This window comes from Pecten maximus, chromosome 6 (genome assembly GCF_902652985.1).
Source record: "Pecten maximus chromosome 6, xPecMax1.1, whole genome shotgun sequence".
Taxonomy (NCBI): domain Eukaryota; kingdom Metazoa; phylum Mollusca; class Bivalvia; order Pectinida; family Pectinidae; genus Pecten; species Pecten maximus.
Genome location: NC_047020.1, coordinates 5,421,028 through 5,446,614, shown reverse-complemented (window position 1 = coordinate 5,446,614; position 25,587 = coordinate 5,421,028). Strand labels below are relative to the sequence as shown.

The window sequence follows — 25,587 nt, the reverse complement described above, 5'->3', positions numbered from 1 at the left end:
TATTCTGTGACACAATGGTGTGGATAAATATTCTATAACATTATGTTGTGTAAACATATTCTGTAACATTATGGTGTGTATAAATATTCTGCAACATAATGGTGTGTATAAATATTCTGTAACATAATGGTGTGGATAAATATTCTATAACATTATGGTGTGTATAAATATTCTGTAACACAATGGTGTGTATAAATATTCTGTAACATAATAGTGTGGATAAATATTCTGTAATACAATGGTGTGTATAAATATTCTCTAACATAATGGCGTGGATAAATATTCTATAACATAATGGCGTGGATAAATATTTTGTAACATTATGGTGTTTATAAATATTCTATAACATTATGGTGTGGATAAATATTCTGTAATACAATGGTGTGTATAAATATTCTGTAACACAATGGTGTGGATAAATATTCTGTAATACAATGGTGTGTATAAATATTCTGTAACATAATGGTGTGTATAAATATTCTGTAACACAATGGTGTGTATAAATATGCTGTAATACAATGGTGTGTATTAATATTCTGTAACATTATGGTGTGGATAATATTCTGTAACAGAACGATATAATACATTTTTCTGTCGCGTAACCTTGGCATAAATAAGTAAACAATAATAACTTTCTGATCATCATGATGTTTTATTTGTTGAAAGGTTGAAAACAAATTAAACATTGACAAGTTGTAAAATAACACAATAGACTAAAGAAACTAATTGTATCTTCCATATCCGCCCCAAATTACAAATCAATATAAACTTATCTTTAAGTACAATCAAAACCAGTCGTGTAATACGCTTGTGTTTTAATTAATTACTTGCCAAAATTTTCATATTTGTTTTTCATTTCATTTGGAAGCGTAATATGCTATAGTTGGAATAGTATACAAATAATAAATGCCTTAAACAACCTTTCCTATTAAAAAAAGCACGATGATTTCAAACAATATTTCTTATATTTTTTAAAATATTTTTTTATCGGTTTTTTTTTCTATTGTTCTTGCATTTGATAGCTCTATTTGTGAAAAAAAATCATGAAACCAAGATATTTCATGAAATGACCAAAAGAATATCAAAAACGAGGATAAACAACTATTTCAGCGAGGAAACATTGAAAATATTACAAAGATTGGAATTCTCTTGATAAAGCTTTTGATGACTTCTTTGTACAAAATGGCAAGACAATGTCGATAACCCATTTTGATTGTTGACAAAATGTGAATATTTTGTAATGAGAGGCATGATTTTTCAGTTTTTGAATGATATAGCGACCTGGATATAGTGACTTGCATTGCTAGGTTAAAGGGTGACCAGTCGATCACTCGCCGTTTCATTAATTCGACAGTGATAGTTGGACAAAAGGTTGTTTCAACATATTCAAATGTGCTATCAACGTTTCTGTGCTTGTATAACCATGTTATATATAAAGAATTTTAATCAATTTGTCAGTTGATGATACATTGTAAATCTTTTATACCAAATCAGATATCAATATGATTTATCTTTCTTCGCATTAGTGGAAATTAAAAATGAAACGAAAAAACTAGAACATTGTCTTTAAAAAAGGTGAAGATGCTTTATCCACCTGTCTTAATATACATGTTTAATGTTGTTCCCGTCAGACTGAACATAGAAAATAAAACTGTTGTACCACATAAAGCTAGTTCTTTTGACATCATAAAAACACAATTTTATCAACATTATATCTGTTCATAAAACACAAAAAGGCTATGTACACTAACCAATGGTCTAGAATAGCGTACCCATTGTGTATACTAGAACGCAACACACAGGGTAATAAAATAAAAAGGCTGATTTTCTCAACATGTCATACGGTATTTCTTTAATGACAATGACCACAACGGTAAAATCAATAGCGAAACGAAATACAGTTGGGTTATCTATTTGTGTATACACCTCTTCGATTTACCATGTATGTTGAATGTGTTGCGTGATTACCATAGTATGTCTGTTAAACTTGGTTACATTATGTTGTACGTGTTTCAATTGTAACTTAATTATATATGTTCGACTTTGTACACCATTTTACATATACAAATACTACTTTGGACCGAGCAATGTGTAAATAATGTTTGTAAATGTTAATCTGTATACACGTACTAAATTTTGCATGTATCCTAGTGTAAATGAATGTTGATATATTTAGCTGTATCAAAAGTTTCCATGACATCACCACCGATCAGAACATTACACTTACAATTATATACAAATGTATTAAACACCCTGGTTTGCATATAGTACATATGATGCACTGAGGATTAACAACCACAGACGTATCAATATACACTAAATAAAAAAACAATCTGGCAACTAACGATACCTAAAGCTGTCGTAACATTTTAGATCTCATATAAATACTGCAACAATCAAAACCTGTTAGGCTAAGGTCAGATGAGGTTCCGATAGTAAGCTGTAATATTTAGCGATAGACACAATAAATCATTTATTGTAATACATTCTTAAACAATCTTTGGATATCATATTAATGCATTTGTTTCAATATCATTTTCTTCGTTGTTAATTATTTGTCATATTCTTATAATTTGTTACCACCAAACACGAACTAAAAACGAAGAACAGAGCCCTAAGGTTTTAGAAAGTGTTCTTGGAATTGAATGTATACGTATAAAACCTTAGTTTTGATTGTCTTTTCTTCAATACTGTTTCGTAGTTTACAAATAATAATGTCCCTCTGGTTACGATAGCACACTTCATAGGAAACATACAATAATAAACACATTAGAATATTTGGTAGAGGAATATGAGGAAAAAACCTCCAACAACATTTTATTATATATCCGCTACACTAAATTAAAAACAAAACTAAAACGACTAAGTATTTGTTCTCAGACACCTGGAATAAAATCATATGTTGACAACAATCACATATTCGCTACATTGTGTTCTACAGTGGCGTTATTTAGCATTGCGGTAACTAGACAACTAACTGTGAACATTCCTTTAGTTTATTACCCACATATTAATGATTCTTAAATAAATGAAATGACAACCGTGTCAATCCATTAATCACATGCGAGTTACCTCCCCTACCAGAACTCACATCCGGTGGTAACGTACTAGCATTGTAGCTATTTTTACACATGCATAACAAAAGGTGTATTATGGACGACGTATAGAGAGACCATCCCATCAATAAAAACAGAGTAGAGAAACACATGTGATTTTTGACTTATGGATGTATAAAAATACTCTTACTACAAATAATATATTCGAACGCGACTTAAGTATTCATTTATAAAGATATCGCCAGATAATAGCATTATAAAAACTACAACACTATGCAAGGTTACTCGAATGTTTACATTTGTTTCGGTATTTTTGGAAGAGGAAATACTACATTTGTATACGAATTGTTCTCAACACCTACGTTGGATATTACACTCAATGGGATATTTCAATGAGAGAGTGTTGTTATCCTCTGTACATGCGCGAAGATAATTCTGAACTGGCTGTAATTCACATACTGGGTTGGAATGTCCTCCTCTGTGAAAAATGGATGTGATGGGTATTTCTTGATTATACTTTGTATGGTAATTGCAGCTACACATCATATTATCAGCACATTTATAACTAGACCTGATCTATTTTCAAAATTAGATTTGACAGAGAACTATATAATTTGAGATTGATATCTTCATGACAAAGCGACCCCTTGTGACATTGGGGGTCGTTTTGTCTCTTCTATAGCTTCGTTGGCGATTTATCAAAATTTACACTTCCACTACAAGAGGCATATGTAGGCAAGAGATTGTCCTGTTGTGAGGCGTTTTCTTTGATATAGTGATTGGAAATGATCTTGATTTTACTGAGGTCTTCTCCTTTCCTTATCTGATTTTCTTTCAGCTGTGGTGTAGTACATGCAATGAATCGCTGAAAACAGAAAGAACGTATCATACAAGTTTAAGGTAAAGCAATGTCCGATATAATTCAGTGTGAAGTTTAAGATGATCTTCTGGACACCAATATAACTTCAATAGACTGAACAATTTACAATAATTCCTTGGGACATTTTTGTGTCATTCAATGATTTCGTTTGTGCTATCGTTCATGCAAATATATTAATGTAATTTTATCATTAATGTCTAACTACGTAAATACTGAGTAAATACTGAAACAAGTATGGTACAGGGAATTTTCTAAGCACAATTCTGTACAATTCTTCAAACAGTAATTTTCCTACCTCCTGTAACGTGCCCTCGGCATCATAAAGACGCTTAATCATTATGATTGGAATCCAGATAACAGATATCATAGCAAGCGTCCATCCGACACCGATTGCCCATGACGGATAGTTGTATGTTACCAGCTTCCTCTTGTAGTCCAACTCTGAGTAACTGATGGCTCCCATGATGAAGATACTCTGTCAAAGTAGAAAACAACTTATTTCGATATTATACATTGCACTGTAAGCACAATAATAGCTAATACTTTAGAAAAGAGAATTGACATGTCTTATCAACATATAACTATAACCCGTGAATCTTCAGGAAAATGGCACAAACGCAAATATATGACAAGGAATTATGATATTGTAAGAGTTAGTGAGATTTGCAGTAAAGTAGTATTTATGCTTATTAACGTTTCCCAGTTATCAATCAGTTTCCCATTTTAAGGTCGTGATAGTACTCGGATCTCATAAAGCTGATGATAAGAAGAGACAATCGCCATTCTGAGTTCATTTAATTCCATCTATGTATCGTCAATAATTTGCCCAAGTTTGATTTTGAGATTGAATTAATGCTGTTCACATTTCCGTTTTTACATACCATCGTGAACGTTGGTGTAATGAACATCCAAACAACTTTGGTCCAGTTAGGAAATTTGAACCCGAACATCATCTCTAAGTTGTCATAGAAGCGATCAATACCTGTCAAAACAATAAAACAACGTGCGGGAAAATTTGGAGAGAATCAAACACATCCTGCCGTACTATAAAATGTAATTACCATAATTTATACCCGTATGTAATCATATCCTATAGTGTTTTTATCCTAACGCCTCTATCAATGTCTACTAAAATGGTGCTATATACTTACCTCGTGTGAAGAGATTTGGTCTAAACGAAATAACAACATTTTAATTATTTATCATGAAATATCTGCATCCAAATACCGACTACTCAAGAGAACACGCTATCCTACGTTATGTCTTCATTCAGACAGACACAACTAATCTAACAGATCTTTACACGAAGACGAGATACATTATGAAATGATGATGAAGCTGTCCTGCTTACTTAGTAAGGAAAGAAAAATAATACTTATACTTAGTGTTCTTATTACAATCGACAATCGATGTCGTAGCAAACATAATATTAAATTCTAGAAAGTCCATCAACAAATTTTATCAACACAAATATTTAGGTGAATCGTTGTGAAATGATCTAATAATCGCCCCAAACTTAAGAAAATTATTGTATCAAATTAAGTTACACTAGACATAATGAAATCTTTAAAATCATGGTACAGCAGGAAGTTGCTAAATCATAATACACATCAAATATATTTACAAAAATCAAGAAAAAAGGAATTTTTGTACACAAAGCGTGATCATCTTCAGATTATAAACACACCATGGGTATTGTATTAAAGTGGTATTTAGACAAAGAAGATGTCTTGCATTAAACGGCCTCAAAGGGTCTAGAGATAAAGGATATTAGCATTGAGTTATCTACGTTAAGGGTCCCCCAAGGCAACGGTGAGTAAAAGGATGACAAGTTAACATTGAGTTATCGTCGTAAGGGATCGCTCCTGGAAACAATAAACCTAGAGATAAACAGTTAACATTGGTAACCATCGTTAAAGGCCCCCTTAGCAACACTGAAAATTGGAATGACCAGTTAACATTTGGTTATCGTTGTAAGGGACCCCCTGGCGACAATGTACATAGGGATAAAAGTTAACATTAGGTTATCGTTGTAAGGGACCCCCTGGCAACAATGTACATAGGGATAAAAGTTAAGGTTATCGTCGTTAGAGGCCTCCACCCCCTGGGAACATTGAGCATAGATCAGCAGTTAACATAGGGTTGTCGTTGTTAGGGACCCCCAGGCAACATTGAGTATAATGATAAACAGTTAATATTGGGTTATCGTTGTTAAGAGGCCCACTGCCAACAAGGAGATTAGGGTCAAACAGTTAACATAGGGTTATCGTTGTTAGAAGCCTCCTGGCAACAAAGACCCCAGCGATTAATAGATAACTTTCGGTCATTGTTGACAGGGATCCCTCCTGGCAACAAGGGGCCTTTGGATAAACACGAAATATTGGATTACGTTGTTAGGTACCCCCTTGGCAACATCTGAGAGCCTCCCCCCTCCCCTGACACGAACGTATTTATGGATAAATGAAATCATTAGAGTAACTGTAAGGGATATCAACTGCAGAAGTGTAATAGTTTATTTTTGTTATACAGTGAACAAGTGGCAGTGGATGACATTGATGAGAAGCAATGATGTGGTGTTAGTAACGGTATCTGATACGGAGCTTAATCACTTTATTTAAATCTGATCGCTGATTTATCACAGTTTATTTAAAGAAAAACAGTTATAATGAAAAGAGGTGACGACACGTACGCATTGTCACGTGTATGAAGTAATAAAGGATACACAGAATGTATAATGTATTAGAGACGCAACGTTAATCATAAATAAAGATTTACAACCTACAAAAGAAATCATATCACCAGATTTTTCTTTGCCCGGTCAACCTCATGGACGTGGTTATAAAGTTAATTATTTTGGGTAATACTACTCAATATTTTAGAATTATTTATAAATGATGAGAATCGTCTGTAGTCAAGAGGTTAGAGATACAAATGGGGAGTATATAAAGTGCAATACGGAATATATATATATAAAGTAGAAAACCCAAGATTGTCTTAATCCACACACTGAAGAAAGAAACTCTTTGTAAGGTGTAAAGACAACACGCCCGATGTAATTAGTGAAGCACGTGTTAGCCGTATTCTTCATTAGTACGTCAAATTCTGCAGAAGTTAGGTAGATTGGAAACTTCTTTCCTAGCTAGATTAAATGTTTCCGTATAAACCCTAACCTGATCGTTAGACTTGTCTATGGGCGAAATGGGTAAACAAAGGGGAACCTAACAGGAACGACGGCAGGCGAAATGGGGAATAGTTTTGGGGCCAAAAATAGATGGTGCCGCCATTTTTAAGGGAGATCCATCTGGTTATTGCTTTGTTGTCGTCAATGACAACAGATCTAATGTTATTTATCCAAAGCTCATATTTCAAACGCAAGTCATGCTTTCAAATTTCGAAATTTCATATAAATCATTTTTGTTTCTTTTATGTGTTTTTTAATAGTACTACTATACCATTCGGTGTGCAAGCATGCACACCCATACTATGTTTTAACCAAATGAATCTCCTAGGGATACAACATACCGTAGATGTAAGCTACCACGATGCACTCGAAGAAGGCAACAACGAGAACAATTCGGCTGGCAGAGTAGTAGTCGAATAACTGAAATACATACATTCCGCCCTGTGGGACGGAGTCATTCTTTAGTTATACACAACATAAACATTTCATGTATCTTTATCTTTAATCTATACCTAATAGTCTATTTCCGCACACAGCAGATTAGTAGTAAGCTAATATCTACCAGCACGTCAGTAACGTACCGGTGTCCCCTCACCGCATATATCCTATACATTTCCGTCCCTAAAATCTCCCTATTTATAGAATAAAAACGTTCCCCTACACGATCTATGTAATAATATATCTAACAGAAGCGCTAAATCCCGGAGATAATCAGTACATGCAAACCAAGTACCCCGCTGTCTTACCTCTGTCACCATGGACAAGCCAATCAGGAAACATATAACGCACACAATGGCAATGAATATTTCTCTCCTTCGGCCGACTCTAAGGTGTTGTGGATAGCCGTCAACTACGGCAGTCACAAACCCCTCCACACCCACAAACTGTCAACAGAATCAGGAAACATTTACAAATACAAACCCCTCCACACCCACAAAATGTCAACAGAATCAGGAAACATTTACAAATACAAACCCCTCCACACCCACAAACTGTCAACAGAATCAGGAAACATTTACAAATACAAACCCCTCCACACCCACAAAATGTCAACAGAATCAGGAAACATTTACAAATACAAACCCCTCCACACCCACAAAATGTCAACAGAATCAGGAAACATTTACAAATACAAACCCCTCCACACCCACAAAATGTCAACAGAATCAGGAAACATTTACAAATACAAACCCCTCCACACCCACAAAATGTCAATAAAATTTAGCAACATTTAACACTACAAATACAAACATTTCTGTAAACAACGAAAATTTATTTAATGTGAACTTCAACAGATTTCAAAATAATCAACATTGAACCATAACATGCCAAAGATTTATCGCTCACTTAATGCTACTTTCTTGTTATATCACTTAATATATTAATGATATACTCAAGGAATGTTTATATACCTGACTATCTAGACCCAATAACAACACCATTGCAAAGAAGAGAACAGCCCAAAGAGGCGCCACTGGCATCTGTCTGACAGCCTCGGGATAGGCGATGAATGCTAATCCGGGTCCTAGCGTGGCAATATAAAATTATATATATATATAAATATATAAAGGATTAGCGCATAAATACGCTTTCCCAATCATAGTTGTTGTAATATTCTAATATTACGTCTTCGAAATAAAAAGCAACATTTGACGATTTTACTTTTTTTCAACAGCAAAAATAGGAAAGACTGGCATTGAATGGGCAAAAATAATTGAAGTTTTACATGATATGAGGAAATAGAACGATGTACGTGAAATGACATTTTGGGAACATTTCAGGAACACAAATGGCGTGAATGATGTACATGTGTATTAGATCAATGGTGTACCGACACCAATGTGTGTTATGGCAGTGGAAACGTTAGCCGTGCATTTTCTTCCGACACTAGCAATACTATTTCCACTTAATTAAAAAAATCAACTAGAATAAATTATTGTCTCGAAGCAGCTTTAGTCTGTAAAACAGTGGTACAGTAGTGTAGTTAACCAATTCTAGTGCGATTGAATGAGCTACATAAACATATAACGAAAAAGAGTTGTCTCTCTTGAGATGATATTGCCTTACCTGATTCTGCCACCTTATCGACAGTGGTGCCCTGTTGTTTAGCCATAAAACCGAGGACAGAAAATATCACAAGTCCAGCTAGAACGCTGGTGAAACTATTGACAGCTGCGAAACCCATGCTGTCCCTGTAAAATAGTACAATTTCGTGTTATCAATTTATAAAATTAACGTGGACAGAAAAAGCACAAATGCTAATCCTGTAATACACAAAAATATTAGAAACTTTCGAAACGACATGCACACGACCATTTTATTATAAAGAATATCATATAGTTACCTAAATGATTTATGGTTGAACCTGTTGTAACTTCCTAGAGCTGTGAGAGTTCCCAGGCTGATGGAGTAGCTGAAGAAGATCTGAGTTCCGGCATCAACCCAAACCTGAAATGCCATTCTTAATGTTTAATGATTGTCTACAAAACGATACAAAATGTACAACGAGCTATTGAAATGATACCCAGGAAATGTCAAGTCTCCAGAGGTCAACACCAGTGATACAGATTAAGTCATACAGCGAGGAAGAGCGAACTCAGAGCGGTAGAAACCTAAACCCGCTAAAGGGGTGTGTATTTCATGGCAATTCCATGACAGAAACAGTCCAGAAGAACTTGTAAAGGACGCAACATGCATATGCATCAATTACCCGATGCAAACATCTGGACAACTTTATAACATCTAAACAGAGTAACAGTGGGTGACATCGGTTTAATGAATCAGATAAAAAGCTAAACTGCCACCGTAAAGGATGTTTGTGAACGGCATGGATTCAGTTACCGAGTACTAGTGTAGTATACATACTCAGTATAGTGGTAGTGAGGACACCAAGTACTAGTGTAGTATACATACTCAGTATAGTGGTAGTGAGGACACCAAGTACTGGTGTAGTATACATACTCAGTATAGTGGTATAGTGAGGACACCAAGTACTAGTGTAGTATACATACTCAGTATAGTGGTAATGAGGACACCAAGTACTGGTGTAGTATACATACTCAGTATAGTGGTCGTGAGGACACCAAGTACTAGTGTAGTTTATATACTCAGTATAGTGGTAGTGAGGACACCGAGTACTGGTGTAGTATACATACTCAGTATAGTGGTAGTGAGGACACATAGTACTGGTGTAGTATACATAGTCAGTATAGTGGTAAAGTGAGGACACCAAGTACTAGTGTAGTATACATACTCAGTATAGTGGTAGTGAGGACACCAAGTACTGGTGTAGTATACATACTCAGTATAGTGGTAGTGAGGACACCAAGTACTGGTGTAGTATACATACTCAGTATAGTGGTAGTGAGGACACCAAGTACTAGTGTAGTATACATACTCAGTATAGTGGTAGTGAGGACACCAAGTACTAGTGTAATATACATACTCAGTATAGTGGTAGTGAGGACACCAAGTACTAGTGTAGTATACATACTCACCAAGTACTAGTGTAGTATACATACTCAGTATAGTGGTAGTGAGGACACCAAGTACTAGTGTAGTATACATACTCAGTATAGTGGTAGTGAGGACACCAAGTACTAGTGTAGTATACATACTCAGTATAGTGGTAGTGAGGACACCAAGTACTAGTGTAGTATACATACTCACCAAGTACTAGTGTAGTATACATACTCAGTATAGTGGTAGTGAGGACACCGAGTACTGGTGCAGTATATATACTCAGTATAGTGGTAGTGAGGACACCAAGTACTAGTGTAGTATACATACTCAGTATAGTGGTAGTGAGGACACCAAGTACTGGTGTAGTTTATATACTCAGTATAGTGGTAGTGAGGACACCAAGTACTGGTGTAGTGTACATACTCAGTATACTACTGGTAGTGAGGACACCGAGTACTAGTGTAATATACATACTTAGTATAGTGGTATAGTGAGGACACCAAGTACTAGTGTAGTATACATACTCAGTATAGTGGTAGTGAGGACACCAAGTACTGGTGTAGTTTATATACTCAGTATAGTGGTAGTTAGGGCACCAAGTACTAGTGTAGTATACATACTCAGTATAGTGGTAGTGAGGACACCGAGTACTAGTGTAATATACATACTCAGTATAGTGGTATAGTGAGGACACCAAGTACTAGTGTAGTATACATACTCAGTATAGTGGTGGTGAGGACACCAAGTACTAGTGTAGTATACATACTCAGTATAGTGGTAGTGAGGACACCAAGTACTAGTGTAGTATGCATACTCAGTATAGTGGTAGTGAGGACACCAAGTACTAGTGTAGTATACATACTCAGTATAGTGGTAGTGAGGACACCAAGTACTGGTGTAGTATACATACTCAGTATAGTGTTAGTGAGGACACCAAGTACTGGTGTAGTATACATACTCAGTATAGTGTTAGTGAGGACACCAAGTACTGGTGTAGTATACATACTCAGTATAGTGGTAGTGAGGACACCAAGTACTAGTGTAGTATACACACTCAGTATAGTGGTAGTGAGGACACCAAGTACTAGTGTAGTATACATACTCAGTATAGTGGTAGTGAGGACACCAAGTACTGGTGTAGTATACATACTCAGTATAGTGGTAGTGAGGACACCAAGTACTAGTGTAGTATACATACTCAGTATAGTGGTAGTGTAGTCATCAAACCCGAAAAATACACATATTATGTCAAGGGCATCACGGGATTATTTCTGTTAGGTTTCATCAATAAAATAATGATAGGACTAAAGACGGTTTACATGCGTGTTGTGGAAACCATGACTGGCAATAATGTTAAAAAATGGCCAGACATGCTGAAAGTCGTGCCAAGTCTGTTAACTGGTAACAGCATGTTTACAAATAGAGGGATGATTGATGGACCCGCGGTACTCAAAACTTCACTTGATTTCACATGATTTAAACATATCTTTTGTTAAAGTTGTAACAAAGGATTAGGCACAAGTTTATACCAATTTCTCCCGATGTTCATTTTCATATTAAAGATAAGCAATACAATGAAAATATGCATATTTCCATAATAATACAGTATGTGTTACTACTAAGTCGGGGATCGATAACCAGTTCTATTTATAGCAACGGATGCCATGCCTTTTCACTTCCGAAGATGGGAACAAACACAGATATATCAAAGGAAATGTTTTAAACAATAGGATCTAATGAGAAATGAAGTTGAATTTCATACCGTGCGTCAGTGCTATTTATCATGACAATACCTACGAGGCTGAACCGTACAGAAATGTGATATTTGGTGAGTCACCGTGAATTTAAATTCAGGAGATTTGCATATAACCATTAAGAGGCTTATTTGCAATATTGTACGTTGTCCCGAAAAATAACAACACATTGTCAGGTTTCAAATAAATCACATTTGTGAAACTGAACAATACACTGAAATGTTTTGAGCCATTTTGGAGCTCGGATAGGGTCAAACGTATGACAATACTTGATAAAACTATGTCAGAGTCATTACTGAAAAGTTCCTCCGGTAGAACTAGATAAAAGAATTAAAACGTGCTTTTTTGTTCTTTTTGTTTTCAAAATGGTGGCCTGCTCTTCGAACAGAATAAATAAAAAAATAAAAACACTTTTTGAGATATGGCCGTCATCGTATATTGAACCGGACCCGTAAAAGAAACAAATATTTGCCCAGAGTTATCGCATGACTATTCCTGTAAGTAAATCACATTTGCGAAACTTGAGAACAAGTTTAACAAGAGATCCCAGAGGGATCTTGGCGCCCACCATTGAATGATCTTTATAGATTCCATGTCAGATTGATCTTTTCCCTACTTTTCCCTTCCTCTAAGTCTTACTTATCTGTGTAAATTCAGAAACAGCCCTCGAGTACTATTCAAACAAGGGGAACCTATATATAGAATTTAAGATTTAGCTATAATGGCTGTCTGTCGGCCATGTTGTTTTCGTATTGGTCCCAGTATGCAAAACTAGGCACTGAGGGGAACCTACATATGAAATTTGAAAAAGATCCCTTCAGTACTTTCACAGAAATAGCGATAACAAACTTCAATTGTCAAAATCCAAGATGGCTGCCTGTCAGCCATGTTGTTTTCTGATTAGTCTCAAAATGCAATATGCATAACTAGGCACTGAGGGGAACCTGCATATGTAATTTCAGAAAGATCCCTTCATTACTTTCTGAGAAATAGCGATAACAAATTTTAATTGTCAAAATCCAAGATGGCTGCCTGTCGGCCATGTTGTTTTCCGATTGGTCTCAAAATGCAATATGCATAACTAAGCACTGAGGGGAACCTACATATGAAATTTCAGAAAGATCCCTTCATTACTTTCACAGAAATAGCGATAACAAACTTTAATTGTCAGAATCCAAGATGGCTGCCTGTCGGCCATGTTGTTTTCTAATTAGTCTCAAAATGCAATATGCATAACCAGGAACAAAGAGGAACCTGCATATGAAATTTGAGAAAGATCCCTTCAGTACTTTCACAGAAATAGCGATAACAAACTTCAATTGTCAAAATCCAAGATGGCTGCCTGTCGGCCATTTTGTTTTCCGATTGGTCCCAAAATGCAATATGCATAACTAGGCACCAAAGGGAACCTATATATGAAATTTGAGAAAGATCCCTTCAGTACTTCCTCAGAAATAGCGATAACAAACTCAAATTGTCAAAATCCAAGATGGCTGCCTGTCGGCCATGTTGTTTTCCGATTGGTCCCAAAATGCAATATGCATAACTAGTCACCAAAGGGAACCTACATATGAAATTTGAGAAAGATCCCTTCAGTACTTCCTCAGAAATAGCGATAACAAACTCCAGTTGTCAAAATCCAAGATGGCTGCCTGTCGGCCATGTTGTTTTCTGATCGGTCCCAAAATGCAATATGCATAACTAGGCACCAAGGGGAACCTACATATGAAATTTGAGAAAGATCCCTTCAGTACTTTCACAGAAATAGCGATAACAAACTTCAATTGTCAAAATCCAAGATGGCTGCCTGTCGGCCATTTTGTTTTCCAATTGGTCCCAAAATGCAATATGCATAACTAGGCACCAAAGGGAACCTATATATGAAATTTGAGAAAGATCCCTTCAGTACTTCCTCAGAAATAGCGATAACAAACTCCAGTTGTCAAAATCCAAGATGGCTGCCTGTCGGCCATGTTGTTTTCTGATCGGTCCCAAAATGCAATATGCATAACTAGGCACCAAAGGGAACCTACATATGAAATTTGAGAAAGATCCCTTCAGTACTTCCTCAGAAATAGCGATAACAAACTCCAGTTGTCAAAATCCAAGATGGCTGCCTGTCGGCCATGTTGTTTTCTGATCGGTCCCAAAATGCAATATGCATAACTAGGCACCAAGGGGAACCTACATATGAAATTTGAGAAAGATCTCTTCAATACTTTCTCAGAAATAGAGATAACAAACTTCAATTGTCAAAATCCAAGATGGCTGCCTGTCGGCCATGTTGTTTTCCGATCGGTCCCAAAATGCAATATGCACAACTAGGCACCAAGGGGAACCTACATATGAAATTTGAGAAAGATCCCATCAGTACTTTCTCAGAAATAGCGATAACAAGAATTGTTTACGGACGGAGGGACGGACGGACGGACGGACGGACGGACGGACGACGGACCACGGACGCAGGGCGATTTGAATAGCCCACCATCTGATGATGGTGGGCTAAAAATATGAAAAGTCTATAGCGAATGGTGCATGACCAAGACGCATGTCGAAACCCGCTGATTAAAGTTCATACAGACCATTTCAGATGATCTACAACATTTCAGCTTTGTATTTACAAAAACCGAAACGACCCATACAGAATGGCACATCATAAAACAGCTGAGGTGCTTAGCTCATCAGTACTAACACGAAGTGATTCTTACAGAAATTAATTCTAAATATTATCACCTCTGGAGCGTAGCCATCGTTTAATACAGTAATGCTAACCTTCATTCTAATCATGCGTGGGGGATATTCAATTTCAATTTGTTTATTAACCTTGAGCTTTACAGCTCATCAGTACAAACAGGTATAACAATTCATACATTGTTATGTATTTACATTTCCGGTGTGCATTCCATATTTGGACTTTCTAACGAAGCTGACGTTTCGGTAACCTTCAGTCTGGCACGTAGGAATAATTGCTTGCAGTGAGTGAGGTCGAGACTCAAATTCGTCACACACGCTGTTATTATTTCCCCTTTTTTATGAATTATTTTTTAAAGAAATATTATGCAAATAAAGAATTGAACATGCAAAAGTTTTATCTCACAGATTTGGATGATAAGTTTGATAACTTGTGCCCAATTCCCATGCATATATTAAGATACAATAAAATATGTTTAAATCAAAACAGAATTGGAATTAAATCATTGTTGAACTATATTCTGTTTACTTCCTTTAGTTGACAAGAATTCCCGCAAATATGTTTTGCTTAAATAAAACATGTTACAATATATAAGCTATTGTCATGTAAGTAAAAATCCAGGTAAACTTAGTTTACATAGAAGTTTGGACGTATTTCATATATCTGATCATTACCATAATACATTGGCTGTGATGTCTTTATCTGTTATTGGGATTCTTACCTTGGAATTTACCAAACGAAAATATTCACCGTTTTACAAACCACCAAGTTTTCACTTAAATCGACTTTGAAATACACGTAGTAATGTAAGAATTGAAAAAGTAATACAATGGTGACATTCTACCGATAAAGAAGGTTGAAACAGGCACTCACATACATCATAATATCATCTGGCCTACGCGAGGGTATACATGAGTCAACGTACTGTACCGCCATGATTATGGCGTTAACCAACATAAACGTATTGATGTGGATTCCGAGCAGCCCTCTTCACCATATTTAGCCTCACCAGTATTGATGGGGATTCAGAGCTGTCTGACATCCTAAGCCCTTTGTTACGACCGCAGCCTTCCCGACATTGATTGGTTTCCACACCAATGACTTGTATAGATGACAATCCAAATCTGTGCGCCGAATCAAATTTGTTTCATCTAATCTAGAATAATCTTCAAATTGCGTCCGTCGAATTTGTGCCAAATCTATACATCTCGACAATTCCTGATCAGTCTAACACCCTTTCTGATACTTTGGACACAAACTACAAAGCGCAAGTATTGGTCTGACAGTGCCATCGAGCCCGCCATAGAAGCGAATTCATTCGTCATCCTCCCGTACAATTTATCACGTAGAGATAATACATAGTTACACCTTGTCACGGTCACTAATCCCTATCAATTCAACTCATGTTCCTTTATTTAACACTGAATTCAGTACAACAGTTCAGTATAGTGCTCGTAACGGTTACACAGTGTAGGCAACAGGGCTCATCTTAGAAAAAGAATGTTTTCTAAGTCTAGTCACATATTTAAATGGGACATCTACATAAAACAAGAGACCCGGGTGCCTAGCGGTCACCCGAGTTCTGGTGTGTACAACGATGGATGATGTTGCTTCTAAGCCATCATTAAACACATACGATCCATGTGACCTTGAAAGCAGACCAATGTCATTCCTTTTAACATGGTCCACTGGTCCAATACCATGACCCTGGACCTCTTGGTCATTTAAATATTTTAACAATGTTGACACCTGTGTCCTTGAAAGAATGTCAAGGTCACTGATTCGAACAAAATTGGTAGCCCTTTATCCCAGCATGCTACTGGCCCAATATCATGACCCTGTGCGTCTTGATCCTGTGTCGAAAGTCATTCATCATGCACACAATGTATTTCATGAAATATGTTATTCGTATGTATTCAAATCATGACATAACTCACCGAGGTTTTTTTATAGCATGCATTATATTTGATGGCCTTTTTATCTTTTTCAGACATATTCCAACACAATAGCTAATATCTGAGGTGTGCAGAAAACACACTTTCTATTTTACCCGACTGATTTAATTGTTATCTTATTCAAAATGATACACAACAATAAATGAGCAATGCATTATTTATATATATGGATAACAAACATTTTACCAAATAAGCATATATTGATGTAAATCTTAATCTCTTTTAGGCTGAATTAATACGGTTTCGTTATTATGTCGGTGTTCTAACAAAACGTTAAAGGAAATGCATACAGTGTTATTGTCATTGCACAAACACCTACAAGCACTTCTTTGTCAATCATACTTTGTTCATAGTTCAAAAGTAAATAACCTTGTATAAATACTGTGTTGAGCAAATATTCCTGTATTTACCTAAACCCCGTGACCATTTTTTACTCCCGTTTACCCACTAGCGACAAAAAAAGCCGTACCTGTGGGTCCTGGAGTCTCTGCCAATCAGGAATCAGGTAGTAGCGGATGCCGTCGATTGCTCCATCCAGTGTGACACCGCGGATAAGCAAGACGAACATGAGGACGTATGGGCTGGTGGCCGTAAAGTACATCACCTGCACGGAACGGGAATCGCCAGATTAGATAACAATAGAGTACCATTATCACAGCGAGAATGAGGAGCGTAACGCTGAACTGGGCAGATCAGACCACAAACGAGTGCAGTTATACATAAATGATAAACATTTACTTTTAACGTTAGTCGGAATATAGAATCAAATGATACCTACGTATCAATTTTATTTTTGCTTTTATCAATTAGATGAAGTTTTCAATGAAAAGGTAACTACAAAATGCAGTCAATATCCCACGTTGAGCTGTGCAAAGAAAGTGGTTAGGACGGGATCCTCGGGACTTTTATTAAGAAGATATCCTTAAAGCGTTGATGGGACCTGTTGGATGAGTAACCCTCCTGGACTGATCGAGTGCTAAATGGGATTTTTCTTTTTTCTTTTTTTTTTAATTCTAAAATTTAAAATATGAGGCTGGGTTGCTTCCCTCTATATCAGGGTCGTTTTCCTCAGCCCGAAATATCACCTTTCCGGATGATTTAATGCCTTTCCATATGCAGAAATAGATGATGATCCATGCTAGTAAGAGGCACAGGGCGAGGTCCCACTTGATGTTGCCAGGGTGGTCCACCCCGTCGGAGAGCTGCAGGACTTTCCGCCTGTAGAAAGTTTAGGCGATAGAGTATTGGAACCATTTCACATCGCAAAGAGAAACTCATGCGATGTGATCCTGGCTATAGCATATCATGAATTAAACTGAACAACGTGTGCCACGAGGTGTTAGGTCGTCCAATTATTGACACTTACCACTTGTTGTCAATCAGTTTTGCCAGAATGAGACTGTGCAAACCGGAAATGACGTGGCAGATTTTAAAGCCTTAGTTGGTAATATCGTTACTTGAAGGTGTATTAAGTACAAAATTTCAAAAATATATAATTTGTAATCCATTTTCCATTACATTGATTTTGAAAACCTGCGGTTAATGCTGCTCGATGGTAAGTTACAATCCCTACTGGCGCCGATATGAAGCAGGTGCGACGGAGAAACAAAGGATACGGCCAGGAAAGGCAACAGTCTTTCCATTTACCAGTTCAAATAATTAATTTCCGACAAGAGAAATTCCATAGAATTCTAGCATGCATTACCTAGACAGTCTTAATATAGACCAGCGATCGATATCTGGCTCTACAAGCATACAGGAGATGTGCCGAGGAGACAATTCTGCTAACCACATCCTCTATGTTCAAACAGTCACCTCCACTGTCAGATAGATGATATCAGGGATCGGTCGTATTTACGATTCTTGGAAAAATTCTAACACATGAGTTTTACCACTTACATATTTGCGATCAATACATTATTTTAATGAAACAACTTTAAGATGTGGCTTTCAAAATCATCTCCTTCCATATCAGGGGCATGAACTAGTCTAGTAAGCTTTAAAGATTGCTATACAAAAAGATGAAAATGCGATGCAATCGATTACAGGAATATTGCAGCATTCCGGTGGAATTATTTGTGTTTTTTGAGGTATTATAGAGTGGTAACTATCCTCTGTATCCTAAACACGTGTACTACACTGCCATGCACATCACATTGGTTACATATACGCCACTTGCATTTTAGCTCAAATATGTAAATAATTTAAAACAAATTTTTGTATCCATATTGTATTTGATTCATTTGTCAAATATGGCTAATATGAACCCAAACAAACAAACCTACATATCGCTTCATCCCCTTGTTTTTCGTTTTAGCCTTGTGGAAAAAACGATGAAAAAGGGAATGTTATGGATACTTATCATAGTGTTTGTCAAACAACGGTTGATGAGGACTGCACCGTATGGTGTCTGGCTGATGGAAAAGTTGCCGAGTGTGGTAATTTTCCATGTCCAGATTGCTGTGGCTACGAGGAGGCGAGTTCTATTTCAGGAAACAGATGTTCACAGTTTCTCGTACACCACAAGCTAAGAGACATCAATTATTCACCAAGTCAGTGGCAAGCGATGGTCATTTTAGACTCAATACAATATCTTGTTAACATGTTCGCAACGCTTGAAGTGCGTGTTTATTACATACAGAATATTTCGTCTTTTGTGTTCAAAAGTGCCATTGTGCAGTCTGCATCAACATTTATTCAATTCCACACCCCAATTCATTAAACGGAACATATATTACTATTGTTTGTCATGACTACCATAGAATTTGAACTGCAATGTGCATATCAACATATAACTTCAACAGGCTATGACAGGGTCGGCGCCAGAACAGGAAAGACACTTACACGGAACTTAATGCACAAATACTACAACTTCGTGATATGTATACTGTAAGAGTATTTCCTTTTATGATAAATACCTTAACCATGATCTAATATGATACAAAGCAACAAATGATTCGTCTAGACCTTGGATGTTTCCGGCAAAATCTTAATACCAAAAAACATATCGTATCGGTTGTACAGTTTCAATGTTTGCATACTGTTCCATATTTCTTTAATGGTACAGTTTATTTCGTTTGAAGTGGTTATGTAGCCGGCATTACCAAATACCAACGTCCATTCACGTGCCATATGTTGCTTTCCATAACACAATTTGTTCTCAACTTAACCAAACATAATACGACAAGATAACATATCTTCAAATATTTCAAAATAAAGCCAATTGTTCTTACTATATTTTAGGATTATGTGACATATTCAATGACAAATCGACTGAAAAGTGTTATAATTTGGATACAAGTCGTTCATACTTGGTTAAGACTAATAAAGAGGGTAAGTAGTAGTTATAGTCAAAATGCATAATGTAAACTAATCCCATCGATTCGGTGGCAGCTTCGTGGTGGGAATCCGGCCTTATGGGCGAGATCTACTAAAATAAACCAACGCAACATTTATTAGCTGATCCAACGTCCAGCGACAGCTACAACCAGGCAATTCAGCTGAAAACGAAACGTGTACAAAAGCAAAATAAGATAAATGTATCTATGAGCATTCTTATTGATTTATTTGCTTTGCTATTGTTTGTAATGTTCTTCGAAATAAAAACCTTTTTTTATTTTGTTTTAGCATTGTTTTTTACAAGCGCCTGATAACGTGGTACTGAGCGATTGGGCGAGTATAGGAAACATCAACACAAATACATTACTACTAGATTATTTTTCTTGATTTGTATCTTCATTTATTGAACCACGTGAACATTTCATATACTCGCACATTAATGTCTTATAATTCCATCTAGCTGACAACATTCCTAGTTTATCATTACGCAGTCATTTTTTCAGTCAGGGACACCAATCAAACATTTAACGGTTGTATTAACACATCAGGTTTCACACAAATAAATTAACAGCTAATATTTATACAAATAATGTAAGATTTCAATCACTGATGTGGTATTAATAAATTACTGGACTTGTCAGCTAAATGCATTTTGCAAAAACAACATAATTTACAAGAAGTTAAGTCCTCACCTTAACATGAAATTTACATGACCGTTGAAGTAACCAGGACACATCTCCGTAATGAAAACAGTTTTGAGCTTCACACCAGTCTATTCATAATAAATCAGCCAATATGGCTTCATGACAGCAAGAAATATTCGATTAATATCAGCGAAGAACTAAAGACATGTTTGTTTTATCACTGCTCAACTCAAATTTGTTTCCATTAGGGATCAGTAGAGTTGACGACTGTTGAGCAGCATTAACCTACAGGCGATGACGTAACACACAATTGCATGCTTAAGATTGAAAAGAGAACTAACAGGCATTGAATTATAGTCTGTATAAAACATTGTCCTCCTTAAACTCATCACACTCTATCTCATTTTCATAAGTTCATCTAATTTATACTCCCATTAAATTTCTAGAAAACCTTTTGGGAATTGGGAGGTGGGCCAGCTAATGTCGTTAATGTTGAATATTTGCAAAATATCTACGATAAAGGTTTGATTAAGATTTGCGTTTGGTTTCTTCCAAATGATGAAGGTGGGTGATACTTTCGGCCTTGTGGACTATACAAGGAAAGGTCTGTTTGAGCGGGCATATTTTGTAGTTGGTTTTGTTTCTATATAATGGTAGGCTCTAAGTTACCGTACTTAGTCGCGGGCAAGTCGTTGAAGGGTTTGGGAGGGCGTTGTCCGGAAAGGGAAAAACCTGTAACAAATCTTAAAAAAGCATACATGGTTTACAGATTTAACGTCGCCGGAAGAGCTTCTCCGTCGTGTTAGGATGAAAACCCTACTTACTCCCAAAATTCTGTAACAGGGTCGCACGCCTGTGGTTTGGCAGTCCCCTCAGTTATGTTGTCAATAAGGAAGGAGGCGTTGTTTACAACACTGGTTACAAATGTGGAAACGGTGGTACCGACACTTGTTAGGTTTAGTGTCGTTGAATTCACTGGTTTTTCCGCATACAGTTTTCTACACTCGGGGGAGTTCCATTCGTTATTTCCATGTGACCAAGGCAGGACAGCAGTGAATGACGAGAAGAGATAGTACAGGGACCATGTAAGGATGATGTTGTACTCGCAGTTCAGCAAAAACACGATAATGGCACATGCGTAACCAATACCTGAAACGATATACTTGTTTTGTTAGCGATCGGTTCCGAACTGCACTCTATTTTCCCCGATATATGATTGACATATATGCTGTACAAAAGCGAGATTGACAGTAAAGCACTTAAATGAACGGATTTTGAAATATTCTCCAATACTGTCAAGTACAATCTATAATTACTAATTTTAATTCAAATTTTGTTACTTTTGCTGTTTCACATTCGACAGGGAGCTTTATCCTGAACATAGAAAAATCAAACTCACCTTGAAATAATGGAGCTATTCTCCAACATCCTACACCTCCTTCAGACATAAATTGGCCCAAGCTTACTTCTAAGAAAAACGTTGGTATTCCTCCAAGTAAAACGGCTATGAAATACGGTATCAAAAACGCACCTACAAAATGAGAGATAATTACAAATAAATAACACCTTAATGCCAAAACACGTAGTCAGCCATATTCATTAATTTTCGAGCGATATTATATTCCAATGTAGCCTATATCGAATATATCTCAAATGAGTATACAAATAACAAACATTAACACATGTTAAATATGCAAGGATGAAGCTCTAATTCTATTCATTATGCTGTGGACTAGTTATACTGTATATATGTTAATGTCTTAAGGCGATATTCACTTGTTTTCTACACCCGATAATTGTTTAATAAAAGACGAAAACTAATTGATAAAAATAACTAAATGTGTATCGATGTTAGATAGATGTTGTTTTATTATACAAGACGAAAGCTTTGATATGGTGTCTATGATCGATTAAAATATCGAAGCTTTGCACACAAATATGATATTGCCATCCAAATGCAACAAAACACACCGATGTTAATAATTTGTCTTCGATACATGCTCATAACTTTAAAGACTAAATGGTCAGGATAACTGGGTCATTGACTTGCAGAAGATCTGGGTCAATGATCGACGTTCTAACGGAGCTTGTTTCTGTATCGACACACACTGTTGATACAAGAATACAAGATGATCATAAACGTCACGCTTCAGTGAATATCTATTTACATGTAATTTTAAATGTCCCATTGACTGTAGCAGATGTCGAAACAACAATGCTGGTATAGTTACCAGAGAAACTATTGTCGGTTTTTCATTGTAAAGGTTTGTTAAATGAACTTCAACTGTTTTGGGGTCACACCAACGATCTGGTGTTGACTGTTCAGCAGTATGGGTCAATGTATCTAAACACCGCCCATCCCGTTATAATCATTTACAACAGATTATACCCAAACGGGGTGATTCGACATATCCGACGGACACATCTATTTTCACTATTCCAAGTTTTTAAATGTTATGCCCATGAATCCATGAAGTGGATCAGATAGTGTCACAGCGATCTCAAACATCACACCGTGTCCATGGTAAACTTGATGTTAGCAAACACTAAGGTGAACATGGCATATTTTATAGATATAACAAAGTGTACACCTTATATAGGCGATGCATTGTAGTTACAAACGTTCAACTTTTCTCATTTTGCAAGATTGTAAAGCAATTTTAACTTTAAATAATCGTTTTATAACTTATAAATCAAACTAGAACCGTGTTAAAGGTTCATATAAATAGCAAACCCAGTGATATTTTACAGAATATAAATCACTTCTCTGTTACAAATGAACACAAGTAACTTGACCAATTGTTAACATGTATCATGACTAACCACAAATCCCGATTTTGACATCTAATATGATAAGCTATCTGTAAATTTTGGCAAAACATGCGACAGATGTAAGATTCAGGAGAACAAAGAAAGCTCATGTGGATCAGACATATTGCACAAAATAGCCATGTCGTTATGCACACAAGTGTTTTTAGCAGGTAGTGCGAGCGTTTGTTTGACCAGATTTGACTTTATAAAAAGTAAACATTGATTCTCTTTTGACCTTGAAATGCAAATAGCGGCTGTGAATTACATTGCACAAAAATGTCCATATAAGATAATATTAAGACATCTGAGTACACTAAAAGGAACGTTTTCGAGACAACTAGTTGAAAAATTGGAGTTTGGGGCTATTTTCAGAAATCTGCATACTTTACCTCAAACTCTGCTGTTGAACTATTTTTCCTAAAGACGGGCTACTTGCTATGATCAGAGTTCTTTATAGTGTCCAATAAGAGCATTTTTGAAGATTGAAATGCCTCCCTATATGCCATTATTGTTTTATGTAATTTACAGCCGCCATTTGCATTCCAATGTCAAAAGAGAATCGATGGTTATATTATGTAGAGTAAAATCTTGTTAAATGCTCGCACTACCTGCTGTAGACACGTGTGAGCATAACGACATGGTTAATTTCCTCAATATGTCTGATCCACACGACCTTTCTTTGTTCTCCTAAAACTTGCGTTTTACGTATGTTTATCAAATTTACAGGTAGTTTAACAAATCTAACGTCAAAATCAAGAACCTTGCATAGCCATGATACATATTAACAATTGGTCAAGTTACTTCTGTTTAATTGCAACAGAATAGTGATATGATTCTGGTAAAATATCACTCTTTATGTCAGGAAAAGAAATGTTATTTAACAGGTCGAGTTTGTTGCTATCAATAGTTCACTCGAATGAGGATTTAACGCTTGCTGCTGTTCTACATAAACCCGTTAGCTGACCTAGCTTGAACTTTGTACCCATATCATGTCTATAGAAAATGTGGAAATTTCAGAAACACGGGGAAAAGTGCACCTAGGTTTAGCACTGCCGATTTAATGTCAGTCTCAACTAACATTCCCCTCACACTACCACACACACCCATGTGTATTTTGCTTTGTCAATACTACTGTGTGCTTATCTGAATCGTGCCTTTTAATTGACAATGTGTCCAACAAAGGCGTGTTTCTCTGTCTACACGGGGTCCTGTAGTATAAGGTAACTCAAAATTTTGACAGTTCAATGCGGCGGTATTAATCCCTAGTGTTACGTACTAATTTGTGAGGTAAATGACAAGTTCCAAACTTTCATAGGTGTCCTGTGAGATTTTATTTACTTTTCTTTTAAAATACTGTTTGTGTTGTAATGTTGCACAAACAAAGTTTGTTTTACAAAAAAAATAAACTTTTATTAGCAAATTTGTATGTAAAACAGTACAGAACTAAGTAAACTACTACAGACACGGAATCACAATGGAACGCACATGTATATCATTCAACGTCCATACAAGGCCCACCTTCCTCTGTTGTAAGGGCTGCTTAATGAATAAGCAGGTCTGAAGTATCAACTTCGAACTGTCATCTTGCATTACAGCGTGTGCATCACCAAATAAACGACACGGAGCGAAAAAAACCCTCAACAAAACCATGGGCGGGACATAAACAGGTACCTTGGACACCCTATACAGAACCATGCACAGGACATTAACAGGTACCTTAGACACCCTATACAGAACCATGGACAGGACATTAACAGGTACCTTGGACACCCTATACAGAACCATGGACAGGACATTAACAGGTTCCTTGGAC

General features: G+C 36.4%; 1 protein-coding gene across 1 annotated transcript in view; it reads right to left on the bottom strand.

Annotated features, from left to right (window-relative positions):
• Window positions 1-628: 628 nt before the first annotated feature.
• The window catches only part of LOC117328804 (sodium- and chloride-dependent taurine transporter-like), a 59,015-nt gene continuing 34,056 nt past the window's right edge, over window positions 629-25,587 (bottom strand). Inside the window, exons 3-14 of the mRNA XM_033886359.1 lie at window positions 22,363-22,494; window positions 21,788-22,112; window positions 18,066-18,198; window positions 17,450-17,584; window positions 9,462-9,565; window positions 9,185-9,309; window positions 8,530-8,642; window positions 7,864-8,001; window positions 7,459-7,558; window positions 4,818-4,918; window positions 4,232-4,411; window positions 629-3,921 (exon numbers count right to left, since the gene is read on the bottom strand). Of these exons, the coding sequence (XP_033742250.1) occupies window positions 3,733-3,921; window positions 4,232-4,411; window positions 4,818-4,918; window positions 7,459-7,558; window positions 7,864-8,001; window positions 8,530-8,642; window positions 9,185-9,309; window positions 9,462-9,565; window positions 17,450-17,584; window positions 18,066-18,198; window positions 21,788-22,112; window positions 22,363-22,494 (1,775 nt within the window). The 3' untranslated portion in view covers window positions 629-3,732. The remainder of the gene's footprint in view (window positions 3,922-4,231; window positions 4,412-4,817; window positions 4,919-7,458; window positions 7,559-7,863; window positions 8,002-8,529; window positions 8,643-9,184; window positions 9,310-9,461; window positions 9,566-17,449; window positions 17,585-18,065; window positions 18,199-21,787; window positions 22,113-22,362; window positions 22,495-25,587) is intronic.